The sequence below is a fragment of the Erigeron canadensis genome, chromosome 7 (assembly GCF_010389155.1).
Source record: "Erigeron canadensis isolate Cc75 chromosome 7, C_canadensis_v1, whole genome shotgun sequence".
Lineage (NCBI taxonomy): Eukaryota > Viridiplantae > Streptophyta > Magnoliopsida > Asterales > Asteraceae > Erigeron > Erigeron canadensis.
This window is the reverse complement of record NC_057767.1, coordinates 7,226,547-7,250,360: the sequence shown is the minus strand read 5'-3', so window position 1 is coordinate 7,250,360 and position 23,814 is coordinate 7,226,547. Positions and strand designations below refer to the sequence as shown.

Genomic DNA, 23,814 nt, shown 5'->3' with positions numbered 1-23,814 from the left:
ATATGTTGACATATTAGCCACATCATAACATCAACACATAAAGAACACACCATTTAGTGGTTACTACACATTATTTTTCTTCTTAAAAAATAGATAGAGACAAATTATAGAAATAAATCAATATCAAAAACTAATTTGTGCTTACTAATGGCATTTGAGCATCATTTTGATAGGAAAAATAATTAATCCTCCTAAATATCTTATCAAAAATCATCCTAAAATCTTAAAATCATGACATGTCTATCCCACGTATTAAATCTATTTACTAATCTTAACTCTTGATTTTACTACATATCATAATTTTATAATTAAAAGGATTTTTAAAATACTAATTATTTCTCCTTTGAGAATGAACAAGACAAGAAAACATGATTATGTATCCTTCTCCCTAACTTTCATTCGTTTGTCTTTTGAATGTATTACATATGCATAATATATTTATATCAAGTCACCAAAAAGAATACAAAACTAAATATATACAGTAACTTCACACTATTACCATAAATTATAAGTAACAAATTATAAAAAAAATATATAAGTTATAACTAAGATTACAAAAAAAAAAAAGTTAATAATGGATATTACAAAAAAATTATAAGTAAGAAGTATGATTATAAGTAAGATTAAATCATAATTAACAATTATAAGTAATAATTTATTATTAATCTAATTGTAATTAACTATGCTCTTTGGGAAAAAAAATTGTTATTAATTTTAAGTAATAATTATAAGTAAGAATTGTTTTTCATACTTACAAACCTTTTTGAGTGAATTTTTTTTTTAGTAATATCACCTTAAGTTTAATTAAAATTTTGATGACACTACAATGCTCTTTCAAGAATATGATATGTGATCTTGATAACTCATAAAATACATTAACATCATTTAGAAAAATCGGACATTTATATTTTAGACAATAAAATTGTAAAATTGGTTTATTAGAAACAAGTTTATGTAAATATGATAGAAAGGAGAAGTAGTGAGCAACACATACGATTGGTAAGTTTTCTGAAATGCATTTTGACAATATTTTTTATTCGAATTGAAGATTAAAGATTAAGAAAACTCGTTTTGACAATAAAATTTTTTATCCACTTGACCACTAAGAATTTCAACTACTTCATCAAATCGTGATATTTATTTATATGAATTTGAAGTTAGAGTTGTAGATAGTGACACTTGAACACTTCATTTGGGTTACACTTCTACTTAGCATTCACACTTGAACTTAAAATGACTCTTTAACTTGAATTTGGCAACTTAAGACTTCTACTAGATTTTGATCTGCTTGAAATCTAAGACTTAAATTTATATTTGCCAATTGAATGCTTCTTTTTCATTAAACACTTACCATTTGAATTGGGAACTTGAACTCTTGAATTAGGCACTAACTATTTGAAACTTAATTTACGAATGAACTTAATTAGACACTTTAAATATTACTTGTCATTTTATGTAAATCTTGAGAGTGAAAAAACAATTGTATAATGTTTGATAAAATCAGATTAATAATATTGATGCATTATGCATACTAAGTTACTAACCAATACTCCATCTTATTCCATTCTCTGCATAGACCTGCTTTTGACATATCTTTCGTTATTTTACATTAATGCGTGGGACAAAGGGCTCGTAGTACCTGCTACCGTAGCTATGCGGTGGAAGGGAAGGAGCCTAAATCGACCTTTTTCCTAAACGGCGGATACCATCTAGCTATTTATTAAGAAATGCTTGAAATACTTACTTTATTGGTTGGCAGCTTGGTTATAGTCGTTATGAAGAATGAATAAGCACTATTATTACACACATTTATTCAAAAGGAGGTGATTTTTCTACTGCTAATTTTACTTCTCCTATTACTAACAAATTATTATGACTTTTTTTATCCTTATTAATAAATTTACTACCTACAGATACGCAAGTCCAAATCTTTGAATAAACTAAATTCAATTAATAATTGGCAACACACAACTTCACATATCAAAATATTAAAATTAACCACTACTTCTCAATTGTTAAACAAACACTTTCTATAGCAACATAACACGCAGTACCATATAATACATGAATCAACCCTATAATTTACAATGCGCGACACCCAGGTTTGGTTTAGCGTGGAAGCTGAAACGTAAGCACAATCTAGCTCATTGAGCACACCAAAGATGAAATCCAAACACCACAACTATACACCAAATCTAGACAACGCAACTCTACGCCAAATCTGTGTCCCTTTTTGGGCTAGTAATAATACATTCATGATATTAAAAGGGGTACTCATATCATTGTTCATAATACAAGGTCTCTTTATGAAATTCGGTAAGGTGTAGGGGTCCAAAACACACTACACACCACCTATACATACATATAGATACATACACACATCTCTCATTCTTTCTCTCTCTCTCTTAAAACAATTGGACACAAACTTCAGAGCAATGGCAGCACAAACACTGTCGTTTGTCTCATGTTCCTGTTAAACAAATCATATATACTTTATCATCATTTCATTATTATAATAATAATAATCAAAATGTTTTGCTTCAATTAAACTTCATACTCCATTTTCATTCTTTCTTTATTCTCTTTCTCATTGTTCACTTTAACACATTTCCACTAACTTTCAGCTTAAATCCCATCTGGGTTTTACTTAAAAATGGAAAAAAAACAAGGGTTTTTCTCTACATTAAAAGATGAAGTAGTTAGAGGCTTATCTCCAGGTAGAAGAAGACCAAAAACGGGTCAACCCGAAAGAAGAAGTAGAAGTGGGTCACCAAATTCGGGTTTGTTAAGAAGAAGACCAACAAAAGCCCATCATTATGTTTCTCAACCCGACCCGGTTATCTCAAGATCCGGAAGTTTAAGACCATTAGAAGCTCTTTCGCCGCTCCGAGAAGGCCCGGATCCGAATGAGAACCATGTGGATGCTGTTGGAGATTCATCGAAAGTTGAAAGATGGGGGCATTGGATGAAGGGTCAGTTATGTAGAGCTCCAAATGCTGGGTCCGGGTCGGGTTCTGGATCAGGGTCGGGTTCTGGGTCAGCTTCGGGTTATCAACGTTCGGATCTGAGATTGTTGCTTGGTGTTTTGGGTGCACCGCTTGCACCGGTGCATGTTAGCAACTTGGAACCTTTTCCTCATCTTAGTATCAAAGATACTCCCATTGTTAGTTTTCTATTTTAACACTTATTATTCTTTTTATTTTGTGTTTTTGGTTTGATATATATATATATATACACACACACATAATATACAGAGTGTGTGTGAGAAAAATGATACTTAGAATTAATTGGTTGGCTTGAAAATGAGTTGACACATGGCAAAATTAGTTGTAGGTGCTGTGATTGTGGTATATGTAGTAATTGTTGTAGTGTATGAATTATGGGAAGTCCCTAATAATTAGGGGGTGTTTGCCTTAGCTTATTTTGGGTTATTTGCATTTAACTTTGCAAATAAGCTCGTAAGTCCAAAAATAAGCTATAAAGAAAGTTCTTCTAGAAATGTAAGCCAAACTCAAATAAGCTTGAAATAAGCTTAACCCAAACACCCCCTTATTTCTTTGTTATTATGGGTCAACATCTAATTTTTAGACTTGTTTTTTAGGCCTACGGTATTATTATCAACATTTTAAGTAAGTTATTGATTTATTTACATTAGATTAGATTGAATTTACTATTTTGTGTTGATTAGCTTTAGTTTATAATAATGTTAAAAGAGTAGTTGTATATAATTTGGAAATATGCTAATGACTTATGTAGGTTCTTTTATCTTAGTAATTTATTTTTTTAGTATATGATATCATGAAATTGTTTAGTAAATTATATAAATGGGATGGTTTGAATATTTTTGGTGGTTTTCTGTACTTGTTTGTTTATTTCCCAACTTGCAATCTTGTTTCTTTTTTCGTTCTTTCATATCTGTTTTTAAAAAAGGGCATTAAAAAAAAATATAACATAGTGTTTTTGTAAATTTTATTGATTTGCATGCTGTGTGAACTTACAAAGATAATATGATTTTTATTTTTTCAAACTTTGGAGTGGGAATTTGTTATCATTGATGTTTTTGGAAAGGGACAAAAGAAGTACTATTTTATCAGTTTATGGGTAGATCAAGAATCAAGACTTTTGACCAAATCCTTGTTGGTAGTTGAGTGAATATGAAGCAAAGGAAGTTTAGTGTTAAAGATAGTAAAAAGAAAAGATTTCTTTTTTTTTTGGTGGAAGTTGTTGTATTGTTGAAATTGTTTGCTTGTTTGGTGGCTGTGGTTGCAGGAAACTTCGTCTGCACAATATATACTGCAACAGTACATGGCTGCATCTGGTGGTCAGAAGCTGCAGAATTCGATTCACAATGCTTATGCTATGGGTAAAGTGAAGATGTTGGCGTTTGATATAGAAACGGCTACAAAAGTGATAAAGAATAGGAATTCATCAAAAACGGCAGAGTCCGGTGGCTTTGTGCTATGGCAGATGAATCCAGATATGTGGTACGTGGAGCTTGCACTTGGGTCAAGCAAGGTTCATGCTGGTTGTAATGGGCGGCTTGTGTGGCGCCACACACCATGGCTAGGTGCTCATGCTGCTAAAGGTCCAGTTAGACCCCTGCGTCGTGCTCTTCAGGTAAATAATCTTTTGCATGGTTTATGGCATTATTCTTACCAATATTTGTTCTTGGAAAAGAAACACACAAAAGCCAAGCACATGGTCAAGGGAAAAATGTCATATCTCAAAATACTGTCTAGACTAATAAAGGGGATTGTTTATTTCCTTGCGTTTGACCAATAGTTTAAAATCTAAAAATTCAAGATTAAACTCAATAAAGTGATTTTATGTATTTATTATGGGCGGGGGCTGGGATTAAAGGAGATTTCTAATTCCACATGATTTATGTACAAAAATTGCAATCAAAGGTTGAAAGTCAAAATGGTCTATTCTTAAAGTTTTTGGGAAATTATAGATCAGAACTCTATATGATGGAATGTGGGTGAAACACTTGACCAAACCCCCGAAGGTTATTTATCCAAACATTTTGACTGTCAAAACCTTACTGGTCATGGTCTCCTTAACTGATCCATAACAAAAAGAAGCATGTTTGGTGTTTGTGCGGTTACTAGAGTTGTGGCAAGATGGCCATGTCAGCCGGCTAGGGTAATGTGTCAAAATGGATTGAGTTTAAATGGGTGAAAAATAGGATGGGTTTGGGTGGTTGACCCTTTTTTTCTCCATTTCTCAAAACACTATAAGTAATGATGTGTTAAGTATGATTACAAAAACATACTTATTACTATAATAGTTTTACTTTTTAATGAAAAGGTATAGGAGGTTGCCCCAAAATAGACCACCTTTAATCTGTTTGACATGTTCCTCCTTTAGCTAGTTTTTATTTTAATTGACTCATTTGGTATGTTTCAACTAAATTAGAACCGAAATCAGCCCGTTCATTAGTGAACTGGTTGACCTCTATTGATATTTATTTAGCTAGTTACTCATTTTCTTGTGCATCATCTGTTCTATAAATAGTTGATTACTGTTTTGCGAGTCTTGTGACTTTAGAGAACACAAAAAGAATGTACTAACGGATGATTGGGACATTTATTAGGGTCTCGATCCACGAACAACTGCAAGCATGTTCACAAATGCAAGATGCACTGGGGAAAAAAAGATCAATGATGAGGATTGTTTCATCCTCAAACTTTGCGCAGATCCCCATACTCTAAAAGCAAGAAGTGAAGGGCCCGCGGAGATCATAAGACACGTTTTGTTTGGCTACTTCAGCCAAAAAACCGGGCTCTTGGTCCACCTAGAAGACTCTCATTTGACCCGTATCCAAACCAATGGTGGAGATGCTGTTTATTGGGAGACCACAATCAACTCATTTCTCGATGATTACAGGCCTGTCGAGGGGATCATGATTGCTCATTCGGGTAGATCGGTTGTAACCCTTTTCAGGTTTGGTGAAACTGCTATGAGCCACACCAAGACTAGGATGGAAGAGGCGTGGACCATTGAAGAAGTGGCGTTTAATGTCCCGGGCCTTTCAATGGACTGCTTTATTCCACCAGCCGAGTTACGGTTTGGGAATGTGAGTGAAGCCTGCGAGCTTCCTCAAGAAGATCGGGTAAAAACTGCTGCCATGGCTGCTGCCGCCTACCGGGCTAAAGTTGCAGCTTTTGAAAGATCACGTGATGGGTCAGGTCATAATGTCGGATTGAGGAGGGAAATTTAAAGGATTAGCGGCAGGATTTGAGAATTTGCATACTAATAGGGATAGTGTCGCAATTTGACTTTAAACTGCATTAGGAACTCGACTGATTCTGTTAATATTTCTGAGAATTATCATGTTTTGAGCCTCTGATCGATCTTTTTTCTCTCTCAGTCGAGAGTTCTCTTATGGTACGTTGCGAATAGCGCACGTTCTTGATCTATTAGATTCAACTTGTGTAAAATCTTGTTTGAAAGATTAACATTTAATATCATCTTTGTACAATACTTATGCAAAGCAAAGTTTTTTTCAAGTTCAAACTTACTCGTGGGTCATCATCGCCTTTTGACATTTAAACAACTGATGCTTTTACTATGACTACTAGTCCTTTCTTAGCAGCAATACATATTTGCCCAATAAATGTTGCTGGAAAAGGTGTAAACAAGCATTATGATGTTGTTGCTATTGGCTGTAGTGTATATATGTAATATGGACAATTTATGTAGATATACATATACTCTCACTATAAAGTTTCAACTAATGATAATTGATTGATTCTGCTCTCTTGCAAAGTTCATGCTCCTAGCTTATTGTGGCTCACTGTACTAGTGTCTAACTTCATTATTACCTTTGTTGAATTTTCTACATCTTAATCATTCAGTTTTATAGTCATATATTTGTGAAAATTTGGCTCAGTAGTAAAATACTAAAAGCTATATCAAATTTATTGTTTTAATTGGAGGTGAATTTCATCCATTATTTTGGTTTTATATACTTGGAGATGGTCTAAAAGTCTTAATTCTTGAATTTCTTCTTCAAAGCATGCAATATAGGAATTATTTTGTCCAAAAAGTTGATGTGGGGTACAAGGGGGGTAGGGGTCTGGTGATGATGAAGGTTTTGATACATGCAGTTTGGTATTCAATAGTGATTCCTATACATCCCCCACTCTCCTAACTTCAGCTGTTATATCAAGTTCATAAAATAACTAGAAATGGGAATTTTGGACATTATTATTGCATTATTGATGTTTGGTCACATAATTTACACATTTATATCTTGGCATGTTCAATATATTTGGTAACTTGAGAGGACTTTGCACAAGTTAGAATGTGATACAGATCAAATCTTATCATATAAATTTCAGTTTTTGGCAAGTTTGGTGTTGGTCCTAGCCAAATGGTTTGTTTCAGCCTTGTTTTACTATATAAAGTTCATAACATAACTAAGAATGGGAATTTTGGACATGATTATTGCATTATTGATGTCTGGTCACATACTTTACACATTTATGTCTTGGCATTTTCAATATATATTGGTAGCTTGAGAGGACTTTACACAAGTTATAATGTATTTAAGATCAAACTTTATCATATAAATTTCAGTTTTTGTCTGCTAGTTTGATATTGGTCCTACTCAAATGGTTTGTTTCAGTCTTGTTTTACTATTTAATTTTTCAAATCATATTTATAAAATGTTAGTAGCTCTTTTTATAAACTTCTCCATATTCGGAAGCAGTCTCTTTATCATATATCGACATCTCACTTGACCTATACCTCGCCTTTGATGGGATTGGGTAATGTTTATGTTGAAAAATATAACTTTTCATCTATTTTGGAAACAAATAATAAATAGTTTTTGTTACTAGTGAAATTATTATTTAAGTGGCTTGTATTCGTCTATATCAGAGGATTCCAACGAACTAAATGATATCCAAATCAGAGCTAAAATGAATGAGATATCGTTGCTTAAAGTTGTGACATGTTTAAATTATTGAGATGTCTATTAATATGGGGGTCCAATTAAGATTGGTAGATTAATCAACTTTAATTTAGTTTATTTATAAGGTGAAATTTTAGTACAACAGTATTCCCTAATAACGAGTCACACCAAGTGGCAGCCAGGAGGGTACTAGGAAAGAAAGACGGACGCTAGGGTAATGAATAATAGGATAGGTAGCACTCCGCTACACTCATTAGGACAACAAGTGAGATTAGTATCTTGGAATGTAATAAACTTTGGACGAATGTCTATAGTGGGAAATAACTAAAGTCGTGTGTATTGTATGTAAACAACTCGAAATTATGTTTATTGTATGTAAGAAAATGTATCCGATCAATCAAAAACTAACAAGTGACATCTATATATGATTGCCACGTATGTTTTCTTACACACAACAAACATACTTTCAAGTTGTTTACATACAATACACACGACTTTAGTTATTTCCCACTATAGACATTCGTCCAAAGTTTGTTACATTCTAGGATACTAATCCCGACAACATCCTTATGAGTTATCCAACTAATGAACAGACCAAACCGCACATTGCCACAGGACCCATACACTGGGCTTGCCGCTTTAAGACCTGAATCGCAATTCTAACCGGTTCGTTTTCATGTCAAATACAGGCCAGGTTTTAAGTTGTGTCAAATATTGTCATCTTTATACCAATTTTAACCTTTTTATGTTTTCCTTTCATTGGAATTTCTAAAAAAGTAAGCAGGAAATCAGAGAAAACTTTGTGTTGGTAAAACCAGGAGATAGAATGAGTAGAAGATACAATTCATGAAGAATATGATTTTAGGAAGATTTTATTTTTGATGTTATAACATTTCTCTATTTATAAACTGTAGAGAAAGGTTATATGATCGTCATTTAGTATCGGTTCTAAATTGAATTTAACAATATGTGTGGTTAAAGTTCTAACATGGCTAAGAATTTACCTGATTACAATTACCCACATTGCAAAAATGTTCAGTTCAGGTTCAGCTAGGTCATTAAACAATTCAAGCAATCTAATCATGAACATAGAAATCAATGTAGTTTCGTTTCCATGCGGATTGCATTAGAAACATTTAAATATACAGTGCTCAACGACAAGTGGCTGAGAGTCGAGACAAAAACCAGATGTCCTTCTGTGAACTACAGTAGCTAATCATAATGTCGAAAGATCCTAGTATCGTAGATTACGGAAAAAGGGTTACTATAAATACACTTTCGTGCTATTTTTATCCTTAAGTAGAAGATACATGTTCTTGGGACCTTCTCCTATTGTCCTTAACAATGATTTTAATTGCATTTCTTGTATTCTTTATGTCAGGACCACAATGTCACTTCTGGTTTAAATGGAACATTACCCAGCTTTCAAGAGTGGTCCTTCATTATGCCTTTACAGCCTATGAAGCTTAATGGACCTCCATTAGCATTCTTTAGACCTACTTACCTTTCTCTACAGAATAAATAAATTTGAACAGTTTTAACAATGATCACTGTTATGGTCATTTCGATATTTCATATTTGTAAGGGCACGGTAGAGAACTGATTCAGTTTGTGATAGAAAAAAAAAAAACTCTCCACAGGTTTGCCTTAATTAATAGCATGGTGATTTTTGTCATAGCGGTAGGAAGTGACTGATCAACCAAAAGGTTGTGAGTTCTGGTCTAATGATTGACAAGTTATAAATACATGTGGATTCTTGTCTATCTAGATGCATCACATCTAGATGGTATGGAGAATGCCCAATTTAAGATATGCGCAAAAGCAAAACATCATCTATGCTGTCCATTGACGTTCCCTCGTTCCCAAAACTCTCAATCCAGACAAGCCCATAGTCTCTGTATGCAGTTTTTCCTCTGCCTTTTACAAATGAACGCCTCTGACAATAAATTTCGGCTAGTTAGCTCCATAAATGCTTTTTATGGTTTTTATTCGCATTTTCACATCAAACTTGAAGTTAAAATGTAGATCACTGTTTTGCTGTTCAAAAAAAAATGTAGATCAGTGAGTGTGTAGTGTAGTAGCAAGAACCCACTCAACAAATGTTTTTCCCATAACTCTTATATAGTGTAAATTTCATATAACTTTGTATTTGAACTTCCTGATTTATCAGTCTTAATATATAGTTTTGATTATGAATCCACGCGTCACATATTCTGGCTCTACCCCTGAATGATGAATAAACTACTGATACATTCCCTTTAACATAGACCTGATCATAGAAATTAGCTAAAAGAAAGCTATAAAATATTCGCGATATTACAAACAGTAAAGTCTTCTTTTGTTTGGCTCACTGTCACTTTATAACTTAGCCAACTCCACTAATCCTCTTTTTATATTTAATCAGAGACACTAATCAAATGCAACTAACACTCTAAACCTGATTAATCTAATCTTTCATGCCATCCACCATGAGTTGCACTAACCCTACTTGCTTCTTCTGCACTATGAAAGAACCAAACATACTAATCAGAAGAAAAAGAATCAAGAAATGCTTCAAAGAAATGCTACTAATCGATGAGCAAGAGCGTGTACTTATATTAAGCAGTCTTTGGAACATCTCTATGAATCATCCCGATGACCCAGAGTTTCCATCTTTAGGTATATTCAAATGCATGGTTAGACTACTTAACAAGAGCATCAACGACAAATCTTGGCTTCTTGATGGCCAAAATATATATAGCCCGTATTATGCAGCCCATATAATAGGATCATACACCATGAACAAGATTGAGTTTGCTGAAAAGGCTGTCGAGTCTGGTATCATTCCACCTTTGTTGGATCTTTTAAAAGGATGTATGAGTTGGGTGGAGCAACGGGTTGCAGTTAGAGCTCTTGGACATCTAGCAAGCTATGATTCTACTTTTGAAATGTTGGCAGTTTATGAAGAAGAGGTGGTTAGTCTAAGCATGGGACTAGCTTCTAGGTGCGATGAGTTGGTCTATAACGAGTTTGTGTCTGTTAAAGATGCGGACGATAGGGTGAAGTATCATAAAAACTTGATCACTAGAGGGGTAGGGGGGTTAGAAATGGAGAACCAAAAGGCTGAGGAATGGGCTAGCCAAATCCAGTGTTGGTCTTTGCACTTACTAAATTGCTTCGCCATTAGAGGGAGATCCATAGATCGTATTTGTGATAATGATTTCTTGAAAGATTTGAGTTCAATGTGGGGTGGGCTTGTGAATCATACATCACCTTCAGGTGTGGGTTTGATTAGGATCTTGTGCTATACTCGAATTGGAAGAAGAAAAATTTCTGAATGTCAAGAGGTTATCACGAGTATTTGTAACCTCGCGAGATCTTCAGATGATTGGCAGTATATGGGGATTGATTGTCTTTTGTTACTTCTCCATGATATGAGCACAAGGTACAAAGTTCTTGAGTTTGTATCTTTTTATTTGTTTGATTTAATTGAGCTTCGGAGACTAGGTGAAAGGTCGAAACTAGGACAGAAAATCACAAAAGCACTGCTGATTGATTTCAAGAATGGGCAATTAAGAACCGACAACCCTGAAGTTGATAAAATACTAAAAGAAATATGGGTTACAAAAGTCGATAAGAATAGAAGAGAAAGATTGATGTCAGATGAGAAGCTTGAAGAAAAACGAGTCTTGGTGAGTTTGATGAAACAACAAGCAAATCATAGCTTTTGGTTAGGCGATATACAAAAAGCAGTTACGAAATATACAGAAGCTTTAGAATTTTGCCCGTTAAGACTAAGGAAAGAAAGGATTGTACTTTATAGTAATAGAGCTCAGTGTTATCTACTTCTTAATAATCCAGATAATGCAATTAGTGACACCACACGAGCTCTTTCGATATCAAAACCAGTAAATTCTCATACTAAAAGCTTGTGGAGAAGATCACAGGCTTACTATCTGAAAGGGTTGGCTAAAGAAAGTTTGATGGATTGTTTAATGTTCATTAAAGCTTTTGTTACCGAGAACAAGAGAAGGAATGCAAAAATCCCTTATTATGCAGTTCATATGGTCAAAAAACAAATGGATTCCACATGGTTTTTTGCATCTGCCAAGTTAAAGCTATCAAACAATATGAGATCACGCAGCGATCCTGGAAAAACCAAGGAGGAATTCACTGATGATGAACTATTGTTGGCAGGTAAGTGATACTATTTTGGACAAGTTTTTGCAACTGTATTCAACTTTACTACTATAGTACTATTGTATTTGTATATATATAGCCAGCTTAGAATGCTTCAATTCTATTGTGTGTATACAACTTTCAGATATTACTATTGTATGTATCCGGCTAATAGTACAGCAATTGTACTATAGGCATGATACATACAATAGTAAGATTTGGTAGTTAAATACACCCAATATATGAGTTCTAGGTTGGCTATATACAATCGATATTAGATTAAACTACAATACATTTCCAAACGTTTATCCTAATATATTTGACATCATAAATCAAGTGTAGATATTTTTGTGGATGTTCAAAACAAAATTAACATTCATGTGGTAAACTCTGCCTAATTTTTTTTGCAGGATTATATACCATTTTAGAGGAACCTAGGATCGGAAAAGACAAAGACGCTAGCAAGAGAAAGATGCATAGATATGGAAGACGGAAGAATTCCTTCAAGACTAGATCAATATAACAAATATTTAGGTATGTATCAGCAGTTTAAAAAAACATTGGCTGTACAATTTTCCCATGTCTAGTTTGTTACATATTTGTACTGAGAAATTTAGCTCCAAATAGTGATTTATATAAAAGTCTAATTACAGTATTTTATGATTTAAGATCAACCTGAGGGTTTTTTTTACTTCTCCTCCCATCACTATTCATATGTGCATGCATGTGATTAGAAGGTGGTGACAAGAGAGGACCACAAATCCATATTAGATAGAACATTAACATAGATTATTCAATGATCATTTTGATTATGGGCACATAACTACATTAAGTTTAATTTAGTGTAATTAAGATTAAGATGGGGTTATATAGTACAAATTGACCTGCTATAACTAGTGCTGTATATATGTCCTAAATGCTTTAAAGCCTTACAGTAATATATACCAAAAACCCATCTATAATTCCAATACACTATGAAACAGAAGGCCCCATTATTAGATTGTCGCTTTAGACCCCATAAATACTTGAGACTTTCTTCTCCTTACTATACTGGTATACGTACTGACGCATTAATCTTTAGTATAAGTCACTCAAATGAAAAGCTAGCTTGAGCTCTCGTCTGATTAGATCGAGACATCGAGTTGCAGAGCCTATGTTTTTGAGGACAAACCTTACTTTGTCCATCAAGTAGAAGCCCAGCACAATTAAGTCATTATTTTAGACAAGGATTACCCATCAAATACCTCATGATTGATTAACTAGCTAGATAATATAAAGTATTTCACATTAAAATTAGAAAAAATAATTAATTAATTGTTCATTAACTTGTAATTAACCCATATTTATATTCAAACTTCGTGAAAAACTTATTTCGCGCTATCAGTTCACGGTTCCAAACTCAATAATGGCTACCAAACAGCCATGGTCGGAGCTTTGTTAGGGCCTGAGACAGCCCCCTACATTTTTTCGTTCAGTAGTGTAGTTTTAAATATTATGCGTCTGAAATTTCTTTTTTATTTCTAGATCATGTGACTTTTGGCACCCTCTGAGTATATTCCTAGACGTTATTTTTTGATTTCATGATTTTCGGAGTTTCGATCCCCTGTTTAATGGGTTAAGATCCGCCACTACAAACACCATATATATTACATATAACTCCTTAAATTGATGTTAATTAAGAGATACACTAAAACTCGGAACTCAAATAGAGGATGGAGGTAGAAGTTATTTTTGACTTTGAATATGCTTTCAAGATAAAGTCATAGTGCCACCTCAAAAGACTTCAGCTACGGTAAAAATGGTGGGCTACGGTTTGGTAAATTGGCACCAAGATGCTTCAAATTGAAGAAAGTAACGATCTTTTTATTTTTGGTTCTTTATAGGTAAACCTAAGTCTAGAGAGTAGGTTTTGCATCATGAGGAATCATTATATGCTATATTTACAAAGATATAATTCCTCCGAAACTTGTTCGCGTTCACATTATACATAACACTAAAATTCTCCCACGCAATCGATCAACTGGTACCGCCATCATGTAAACATATGAGCCCACAAGATGAGACTGTAAGGTCACATGTTTAAAAATTGCCAAAGATAATTGGTGAAATATTATTGTGCTCCACGTGTGAGGATGGTGCTTCACCAAACAAGAATTTTATGCGGTGTGCGTTCAGGGTATCAAAACGATATATAGGACCTGAGTTTCTCACCTATTTCCCCTTTAAAAGAACCCAATTGTGAACAAAGAGAAGTCGGAAAAAAAATGATAGACTTCAAGAAATTCCTTAATGGACTTGAAATTGATGTTAATTGACTTAAAATTGATTGATAAGTCCTTTATTATCTAGATTTATGTTACTTATCTATTGAGAAAAAACAAATGCATCGTCATACCTGCAACACCAATGTTAAAATGTCATATACTCGTACGTTTTATTGTACTTTAATTTAATTTTACTAGACTTACTAGCTAATAAGCCCGAGTTTAACCCGGGTATTTTTAATAAAACTTTTGCTAATATTTACTTGATCTTTGTGTAATTCGCCATATAGACTTGATAATGATTAATGGGTTACTGTTATCACCGCTACGAGACTAACCATTTTTTATATTTTAAAAAAAAAACATATATTTTATTATACACACATTAAAAAGATAAATCTTCAAATATTAAGGTTAAAAAATAAATAGGAAATATTAAAAAACAAATTTAAAATACAAAACATTTCATGATGTCATAATTTTATAAAAAACAAATAAAAATAAATGTTGAATTGACACGTTGGTTTTTTTCTAAAAATAGTTTATATGAACAATCTTGTTTTATTATTAATATATATATATAAGAGATTTGGAATTAATTATTATTAATGACGGGTGCTTACAAATTTGGGGATTGATTATTATTAATGACGAGTGTCAACGGATCATAAGTGGACATGACGGGTGGCGAAAACGGTAGCGGTGACGATTGATTATTATTAATGTAAAAGTAATTGATATAAATGAATAATGTAGTTATTTCAATAGTTGGAGGATGCATGTGTAAATAATTAATTAAGGGAAATGATCCATACACAACATCTTTTAGTCATACACAATATTGTATGCATTATACAGTTGTATAGTACAATCATATAATATATATATACTAGCTAATTAACCCGGGTTCAACTCGGGTATTCTAATTAAAGTTTTAGAAATGAAAAATATGTAGTAAAAAAAAGGTATGTAATTTTTGCTATTAATATATTATAACTTGATATTAATATAAAGATAATGAATCGACTAAGACAAAAATACATAAAATAAGATTACCATTTGGGTTGAAACAAAAAGAAATTTCAAAGATTTATGCTGAAAGATAACTTTCTTTGTCTTTAATAAAAGATTAGGAATTTTAAATAAGCATTTAATATAATGGTTTTTTTTCCATATACATATATATGTGACATCATAAATCAAAGAAATTCTTTATAAAAAAATATATGGGTTTGCCACATAATATTTTTTCTAAAAGTACTTGAGGAAGACAACCTTCTTTTATTTATTATAAAAAGTTGTGTTGTGTATGACAACAAAAATATTGTGTAATATAAAAAATCTTGTTTTATAAAAAGGACTCCCAGAAACAAACAAACAATATGGATCAATTTTACAATTAACTCTAATATTTTAAATATTTTAAGTAGTTTATTGCGTGTAGTAAATCAAACCCGTGTGTAGTAAAAAAGTAACGTGTCACTCTTGAAAAAGAAAAACTTGAAGGGCTAAAACTGAAATTTTTGCAAGAAAACCAATAAACTTTTGGAATCATTTCTTAAGGAGTCAGTTAGGAGGTTTGGCAAAGTGATAGGAAGGAAGTGATGGTGCTTACGAATTTCAATGGAGCGGGTGTTGGTTTCGGTAATCAAATTTCCCAATTCCCATCCCCCTTTTTTCTTTCTTGTTTTCTTGAAGATTTTATTTTATAATTTCTTTTCTTTTTGTTTTTAAGGTTTTGGTGTCGGCTGTGGTTTCGGTGTTGGATGGGGTTTCGGAGGTATCTTTCTCTCTCTCACAGACACACACCTAGGATGTTTGTTTGTCTTTTTTTGAATAGTTGCAGATTGGATATTGGGTGATACTTGAATTGAATCTAGTTTTCAATATGTAGAGATATAAATTAGGGGCAAGGGTGTAGTGCCGATTTACCAAAATTTTGGCAAAGTTACACCCAATCACAGGTGGACACCTAGCTAAACAAAAAAAAAGCCAATTTTAGCCAAAAGTAGCCAAATAAGTGGGTGTAGTGGGAAAATACAAGCAGATCGGTTCCTTTGTATCTTTCTTTGTAAAATACTAAAATATATATTCACCCACCCACAAACCTCCCCACACCTGGTCAAAAGCTCCTTTTCCAATACACCCAACGTTCATATGCATCGGCTATTCTTGGCCGATTGAAGTTGCCAATGGTATTTGCCAAAGTAGATGGTGTAGGGAGCCAATTTGCCGATACTTGCCGATCCTACTTGCCGATAGTTTTTGCCGACTACACCCTTGCCCCTTAGATATAGATATAGATATAGATATAGATATAGTCATATAGATATTTAAGTTGTAAGTTGGATTTAAAGAGATTGGGGAGTAATCAAATTGGGATATCGGAAACACAAACTACTCGAAAATGTACTCAACTTAATCGACATTTTGTTATTATTATTATTATATGTTCTGTTAATCAATCAACTTAAGGCGTTCGGCTTATGATTTGTCTCCCATTTAAGGACCTTTTTGACTCGCTGAGTAGGTTGTCGGTCGTTTACAAATGTTGGACCATGGAATCTTGAGATAATCTTGCCTATTAACATTTATCCTTAATCAACCGTTATGCCTAACCATCTAGTAAAATATTGAGTGATAAGAGAGAATTTGGAGTTGGAAGCTGTGGTGATTGGTTTTGAATTTCATCAAAATTCGGGTCTAGTATCAAACATTAGACCTGAATATCAAACTAATCTAGAAAAAAAAACAAACTAATCATCAAGTTACTCATATGTAGTCTCCGTTTTCGTAATACGGAAAAAATGTGGTAGTTTCATGAACCGTATTCGTGCAGTAATGGTGGTGACATGCTTGCAACCTACTCAAGACGTAAAAAAAAAAGCCCCCTTTTAGTGTGTCAAATAAAAAGTTGAATACTTTAAACTGGATATGAAAAGTTTTTTTTTTTCCCGTGAATAGAAAATGTGATAAGTTGACCTCATTGCTATTGTACATATTTGTGACCTTTTTTCTCTAGTGGTCAGTCTTTTTGCTGACATGACAGTCATATAAGTTGACATGTAATCAAAATTGAGTCCCATAAGTCATAAGAGGTTAGATACATCATACGGTAAAGTTAAGACTTGGATTCAATATATACAAAAGCAAGTTTTAGAGTTGGATGCATACTATAGTGTTTCATTGTATACATAAAAGAAGAGCTGACCCTTATGGAAATCATCCATCGTTTATCGTCTTGCTAAAAGATGAATAGTGAAATCTTTTAGTTATATTAGACATTCCCAATACGAAAATTGTAGCCATTTCTATGCGATGCATATATTAGGAAAGAAGTTGCAGACAAGTCCGAAGCCAGGTCTTAATTGGAATGAGCACAGGTATTCGAAATGATTATGCTGAATGTTATCTTGTCATTAGTATCACTGGTAGTGTTAACTCATAGGCATTATTCTTAGACTTGGTAAAGGTCTGCTTGTATTGTTGGCCGCTAAACGTGTTTGGATTGAATGGAAATTGATAATCATGGCAGCTTAAGTATTTGTGTAAGTAGTGATTATGGGCAGATGCTGTCTCAAAAATGGTTACTCTTTTTCTACTGGATACCCTCGTTCCCTGTTGATTATATATATGTTTTAACCTTGCTATACCCATTCTAAGAAGAACATAATACTAATAATAGGATGAGTAAACATTCTATTGTAACTGTAGTCGACATACGAGTAAATTTAAGTGCAACACAAGGGTTAATAATTGTAACTGTACTGTAGTCAACACAAGTGTAAATTCACTTGCAGTGTGAGGATTTAAATTGTAACACTAGTCGACACAGAAGTCAAGTGCAACATGAGGTTTGGAAAACCAACACTAAATTGTAAGAATTCGGCTAAGGTTAAGCACGTTCACCTGGAACTTCATTCTTATATAACTAAGACGTATTGCATTAACTAAATCATTAGAACTTTCTTTTAATTAATAGACCTTTGGCCTAACAGTAACCAGGGTGTGCCACATAACAAATGTTGTGGGTCCAATTTCGGTGGATAGGTATCTGTTAGTGTCTTCGATAAAAAAAAATGTTAAATCAAGTAACCAACTAGTCAACTACTAATGATTTTTATTATATCATCCAAATGTTCTTGTTCTGTCTAACGGAACACCTATTGATAATGATCAAGACATTGGTTAATAGTTATTAGTACAAAAGGACTCACGATTAGAGATTACAGAGATCCCATCACTTCCTGGTCATGTTGGTATCTTTAATGATGCAAGTTGTAATTAAAAGCTACGTACTTGCATTTGATCTGGCTAATTTATTCACTAACTGATATTGTATCTGATCCAGGTATGCCATTGAATTTTCTAGGTCTTGGTGCAGGTATGACATCTAGGACTGCGTTACTTCAGTAGAACATGTTCTTTAGAAGTGGTAATTTCAAACCATTTATAGAAAAAAAGTGTATCTGTTGGTTACATTTTGTAATCAGCAGGTCAAAAAAAGGTTGAAAGTTACCAAACATTTACTTGAATGCAAAAAAAAAAAAAAAATTCGTTTCTAAGTTGCCTTTACGTAAAGAATATCAAGATTGTTGTAAGAATAGTACATTTTTTACAAGCATACTTGACACATGTATTCAACAAAAGTTCAAAAAACTGGATAAAAAAGTATTTATGGGCTGGTGTATGTGTAACTTAACTTTTAATTGTGTTTGTGTGGTACTGTAAACAACCCTTAAACGAGCTCCCCCATTACCCAATCCGCTCATTTCACCACATCTGGTGTTCTATTAATCATGTATTTTGTTCATAAAACACACTTTTATAAGTGATTCATTGGGTATTCAATGAAGGTGGAGGCTGTGGAGTTGGGTTAGGCCTTGGATGGGGATTCGGCACAGGATTTGGCAGCAGGTACCGATCCTCTAGGGTTATTTTTCAGGGTGTTGATTTTAATAAGAAGGCTGAAACCCAAGATTCAAAGTCGTCTTAACTACTTTTATCATTGTATGCCATTTCTTGTAGCAATTCCAATGTCACAACGAAATAATCTTTGTGCAATTAATTGTTCCCTTTGCGTTTTTTGTTTATCCCCTCTTTAAGCTTAACATTAATAGAAATTTTGATCTGCCATTCGGTATTCTGAATTATGCATATATAAAAGCTTCTGCAGGCACAATCACACCAACCCAATGTTTTCACATGAATGTAGATCATTTCATCTGAATTTTCTAAACAAGTTATTTGCTTCGTAGAGTATATATTAGAGTTAGAACAAGCTACAATTTGCATTACATGGGGGAAAGCTTACAACATTTGTACAATCCACATTAGAAAAAGAATCACCGAGATCTTTTCAAGCAGCAGGGCAATAATCTGTTGATAGAAGTTGCCAAAACTGAATTAAGCTGACTAATTGTCTAGTCTACAAACATCACGACTGTCTTATTCCAAGCTATCCTCAGTTGTTGGGTGTTCCTAATCACCTCTAAATCAAAAATATCGCGCTACTGACATTTCATGTCTTTTTTATCATGTTTTCTTTTCAAAAATTCATCTAAGCATATTCGTCTCTCAGCCTGTCTTAATATCTCTTTATACAACTGCAAGGAATATTCAGGAAAAAAGCGCCACATACCATTGTGTATAAGTGTTAGAAAGTAGATAATATGTTTTTTTTTTTAATTGAAAAGCTGAAAAATAAATGATTTTTGGTAAAAGGTGATATAGTGTTTTGTTCAGTGCTATGACTAACGTGCCAGTATAAAACTGAAAAATGAGATAAAACTGACAAAGATTGAAAATGGTTTTAGTCGATGGATAGACTAGATTTAATGCAAGGAGAAAACTTCTATTATGAATAACACAAATCAAAAGAAGCTACAATTTACATTACATGACACAAAGCTTACAACACTTGTACATCTACATTGTATAATGGATTACACAAACCTTTTCAAACAGCAGGGGCAAGAAACTGCTGACAGAAATTGTGAAAATTGAAAATGGCCAACTAAACTGTAGCTTCTAATCTACAACAAACTAATCGGAATGTATCATCTACCAGGTTGCTAACGCGAAAGACCCTTTTTGCGTCTCATGGTGTCGCAACTGATAATTTTGTATCTTCTCTTTATATAAACTGAAACACAACTAATGCTGCACACAAAATAATACAACATAAGCCCCCAAATGAAGAACATGATATTCTACATTAAAATGAAATATTAGCAACACTCTGCTTGTATTCAGCATATAGTATCACAATAATCATTATTCTATATGTTTTCATCATTTGATCCCATCTTATCATAAATCACATAAAACAGGTGTAAAATCATTAATATTAGACATCAATGAGGAAACTGGCATGACAGTAACAATATAGTCATGTAAATAATAGATCTTTCTATACAAGTATCTAAATTAAAAGTGTATGATACATTGTTCATTTTTTTTTAACAGGATATGTTGTTCATCTAGATATCTATTTGAGTATAATTAATTAATCTTCATTTATTTTATCTAAAGGTGGCGATATGGGGAGGTTGTATGGATTGGACAACTAGTCAATACGGATTTGGGTAAAAAAATGGCAGCTTGTGCACTGGTTCAAACGAGCCCGGTCAGGTTGGGTTGACCAGCAAACGTTTGTCAGTTTTTTTAAAAAAATATTATAATAAATGCGCAAGTCATGATTAAAATACAAATTCAATAATAATTGCCATCCAAGTTGTTGATTCAATGATTCAAGACCTTACCAGCAAAGGACAAACAGAAATAACCCAAGGGCAAATATATAAGATAGAAATGTGTCAATATAAAGAAGCTAGTAAAAGAAAAGCAAGCTCACCAAGCAAGAAAATAATGACAAGAGCCCACAAAATAACTTGGGCGCACCGATTATAGAGCATGTAATAATGTGACCGTTGGAAGAGTCTTTGAATAGCACCATACCACCCATGCAGGCGTTTATCATACTGATCATCACTAGGTTCCGGACAACTCTTACTTCTCTCATGACTTTCCTTTATATCCTATTATTCAAGAAATATTGAATATTTATCATCATCAATACCATATACACAATTATATCCAAAATTCTGATCATTTCAGTAACAAATAAACTCACTCTAGTCAAAGTTCGGGTCTCTAACGGTCTAGCATCATCCTCTTGGCTTAGTTTCTTGTAACCATTTTTAGGCCACTTAAACTTTGATGCAGATTCCAAGGTGTTTAAAAGTCCTGAAAAACTTGGCACCTTTCGAGGTGGATTCTTTATTTTTCCACGAGGAGAAAGATTGTCATCATCAACAGTAATGTTCCAAGAACCAATGTCTGCGCTGGCACTTGCTGCTCTTCTATGACCCGAAAACTTGTCCTCTTTATCCACCACCTGACCACACCACAAACAATGAGATAAATTCTTGGACATGCAAGTATAGATTGCTATTTCAACCCATTTACTTAAAAATTGTTTGTTAATTGTTAATCTGTTTTATAACTAATTTACTGACTACTTATAACATTACATAAGATATGGAGAAAAAGTGGATCAACCCAGCCCGTACTTGGCATCTTGTCAACCTGAACCCTTTTTGACATCCAACCCACCAGACTCGCTTATCCTGTAAGCTCTACATTCAAGCATTATATTGCTAATAGTTCAAGTACCCTTTGTTTTCTTCTTCCTCTCTTTTCATCATTAAATCGAGTGTTGGCAGATTGTTCATCACCACGAGCTGCTGATCCGGAAAGAAATAATGCAAGTTCCTTTCTCTCAGTTTCGTCAAGGCGTATCCATGGACGCGGTGGCCTCCTTGTTGAACCACCTGAATCATTCCATGAACTTTCAACTCGCGAAATCTGATTCTCCATTGCACTAATAAAATCACGATGCCTATCTTTTGCATCCTCTGTAGAATCCTTGCCATAACTCGACTCAACCGCCTTTTCAAATTCCTCCAACTGCAACAATTCGACAAATAACAAATTTTACAGCTACTCTACACGCAAGGACACACGCCATTCAAATCTGTTCCACCCAAAATAGTAATGGGTTCAACTCTTATAAACAACTACAAACAAGATTTAATCGAAATGCAGCAAAAAAGACAACGAACCATGATTTATTTAGGCTTAACAAGAAATCTCACATTATAACTTTTATTGATAATCCATGAATAACAAGCTTTAGTAACTGTACTCATAGATCAATATCAATTAAAAAAAGTAGCTAAACGACGACCGTAGTCAGGATGAGAAGGACTTTCTTCAAACATATCCACAACTTTTCTCAAACTGATGTGTACCACGACCAATCTACATCAGTGTTAAAAGATATACGCGTGTGTGCATTAGTTTGAAAAAACAAAAACATCATCCTTCCTGCACTTTTTACCCTTTTCAGTTTTCACAAGGTCCTACCTAGGGCTAACAATTTGTGTCATGTTCGAGTTGGCGGGCATTTATCCCATCTTAACCCAACCCCTTTAGCTAATCATATCAAAAAGCTAAATCTTTACACGTACTCAATCGTGTAAATCGTCTTAGCCTTTTACGACCCTAACCCGTTTAACCCCAACCCTAGCACATTTTCTTTCCTGCTACGTTCTTGTCGCGTCTAAATATCAACCCTACATTCCTACCCACCTAATCACACCCTAAAAATTATTTCAATCTAACAGGGCTACATATATTACTAATTATACATAACAAATTACGAATGAAAACATAATTTCGGGGCGATATTATATAAACCTGCCATTTGGTAGTACCAAGTGCTGTTTGTAAATCCCTTTTAAGAACTTCCGAATTCGAAACAGATGCTTCCTTTCCTGCATTCATTAATCTTCTATATGTTGATTCCATCCTTCATTTTCCACATTCACATTTTCATTATCAATTTTATCTTTTTAATAAAAAAAGATCCAAACTTTATATATTATATACATACACAGATACATATACATATATAGATATAGATATATACCTGTCAGCAGATTCTTGAACTTCTTCAGCTGCAGAAAAGAAGGGATCTTTTTCCCAGAAATCTAAATGTGATCCCATTTTCAATTCAAAGATTTATAATTTATGATTTATGATACAAAATTTTACATAAGGAATTGTACAACAAAGCATAAACCCTTAAAACCTGGGTTATAAAGAATGCCTCAAAATATGAAAGATGGGATTTTTATGAATATTTCTGAAGAAAAACGATTCGATAGATCATTAAAAGAACATTGTCCTGTAAAATAATCTGTTATATTGAATTTGGAAATGTAAATAATTTTCTTTTTTTTCTTAGAAGAAAAATGAGGATTTTTTTATTTTATGAAAAGTAACACGAGTAAATTAACCTATGTAACTAAAATAATAAGAAAATATTATTCAATCAAACTTATATGTCTAAAAATTAAGTTAAAATCTTCAAAATTTGATATATGAACTTCACTAACCTTTTTT

The 23,814-nt window shown here is 33.3% G+C and overlaps 4 protein-coding genes across 4 annotated transcripts; 3 read left to right on the top strand and 1 right to left on the bottom strand.

Annotated features, from left to right (window-relative positions):
* Positions 1-2,410: 2,410 nt before the first annotated feature.
* LOC122608054 lies at positions 2,411-6,519 on the top strand. Its single transcript, XM_043781137.1, has 3 exons — positions 2,411-3,163; positions 4,270-4,617; positions 5,597-6,519. The coding sequence occupies exons 1-3, from the start codon at positions 2,654-2,656 to the stop codon at positions 6,221-6,223; spliced, it is 1,485 nt and encodes a 494-aa protein (XP_043637072.1). The 5' UTR covers positions 2,411-2,653; the 3' UTR covers positions 6,224-6,519.
* A 3,897-nt stretch (positions 6,520-10,416) lies between these two features.
* Positions 10,417-12,602, top strand: LOC122608880. Its single transcript, XM_043781953.1, has 2 exons — positions 10,417-12,097; positions 12,490-12,602. The coding sequence occupies exons 1-2, from the start codon at positions 10,426-10,428 to the stop codon at positions 12,600-12,602; spliced, it is 1,785 nt and encodes a 594-aa protein (XP_043637888.1). The 5' UTR covers positions 10,417-10,425.
* Positions 12,603-15,877: 3,275 nt separating this feature from the next.
* On the top strand, positions 15,878-19,436 carry LOC122606546 (protein TRIGALACTOSYLDIACYLGLYCEROL 5, chloroplastic). Its single transcript, XM_043779393.1, has 4 exons — positions 15,878-15,987; positions 16,079-16,123; positions 18,695-18,727; positions 19,200-19,436. Exons 1-4 carry the CDS (start codon positions 15,948-15,950, stop codon positions 19,337-19,339), a joined length of 258 nt encoding a protein of 85 aa, XP_043635328.1. The 5' UTR covers positions 15,878-15,947; the 3' UTR covers positions 19,340-19,436.
* Positions 19,437-20,176: 740 nt separating this feature from the next.
* Positions 20,177-23,554, bottom strand: LOC122608184. The gene is made up of 6 exons (XM_043781274.1): positions 23,339-23,554; positions 23,107-23,218; positions 22,021-22,314; positions 21,479-21,742; positions 21,200-21,383; positions 20,177-20,505 (listed from the first exon to the last, which is right to left on the bottom strand). The coding sequence occupies exons 1-6, from the start codon at positions 23,413-23,415 to the stop codon at positions 20,480-20,482; spliced, it is 957 nt and encodes a 318-aa protein (XP_043637209.1). The 5' UTR covers positions 23,416-23,554; the 3' UTR covers positions 20,177-20,479.
* Positions 23,555-23,814: the final 260 nt, after the last annotated feature.

Bases quoted from the DNA above. Each gene is read 5' to 3' on its own strand.
- LOC122608054 (XM_043781137.1), top strand. From the start codon at position 2,654: ATGGAAAAAAAACAAGGGTTTTTCTCTACATTAAAAGATGAAGTAGTT. The intron at 3,164-4,269 runs GTTAGTTTTCTA...CTGTGGTTGCAG, and splicing joins GTATCAAAGATACTCCCATT to GAAACTTCGTCTGCACAATA. The intron at 4,618-5,596 runs GTAAATAATCTT...GACATTTATTAG, and splicing joins CCCTGCGTCGTGCTCTTCAG to GGTCTCGATCCACGAACAAC.
- LOC122608880 (XM_043781953.1), top strand. From the start codon at position 10,426: ATGAAAGAACCAAACATACTAATCAGAAGAAAAAGAATCAAGAAATGC. The intron at 12,098-12,489 runs GTAAGTGATACT...TTTTTTTTGCAG, and splicing joins TGATGAACTATTGTTGGCAG to GATTATATACCATTTTAGAG.
- LOC122606546 (XM_043779393.1), top strand. From the start codon at position 15,948: ATGGTGCTTACGAATTTCAATGGAGCGGGTGTTGGTTTCG. The intron at 15,988-16,078 runs GTAATCAAATTT...TTTGTTTTTAAG, and splicing joins TGGAGCGGGTGTTGGTTTCG to GTTTTGGTGTCGGCTGTGGT. The intron at 16,124-18,694 runs GTATCTTTCTCT...TATCTGATCCAG, and splicing joins TGTTGGATGGGGTTTCGGAG to GTATGCCATTGAATTTTCTA.
- LOC122608184 (XM_043781274.1), bottom strand. From the start codon at position 23,415: ATGGGATCACATTTAGATTTCTGGGAAAAAGATCCCTTCTTTTCTGCA. The intron at 22,315-23,106 runs GTTTATATAATA...GAATTGTTGCAG, and splicing joins TTGGTACTACCAAATGGCAG to TTGGAGGAATTTGAAAAGGC. The intron at 21,384-21,478 runs GTGAGTTTATTT...CTTGAATAATAG, and splicing joins AGACCCGAACTTTGACTAGA to GATATAAAGGAAAGTCATGA.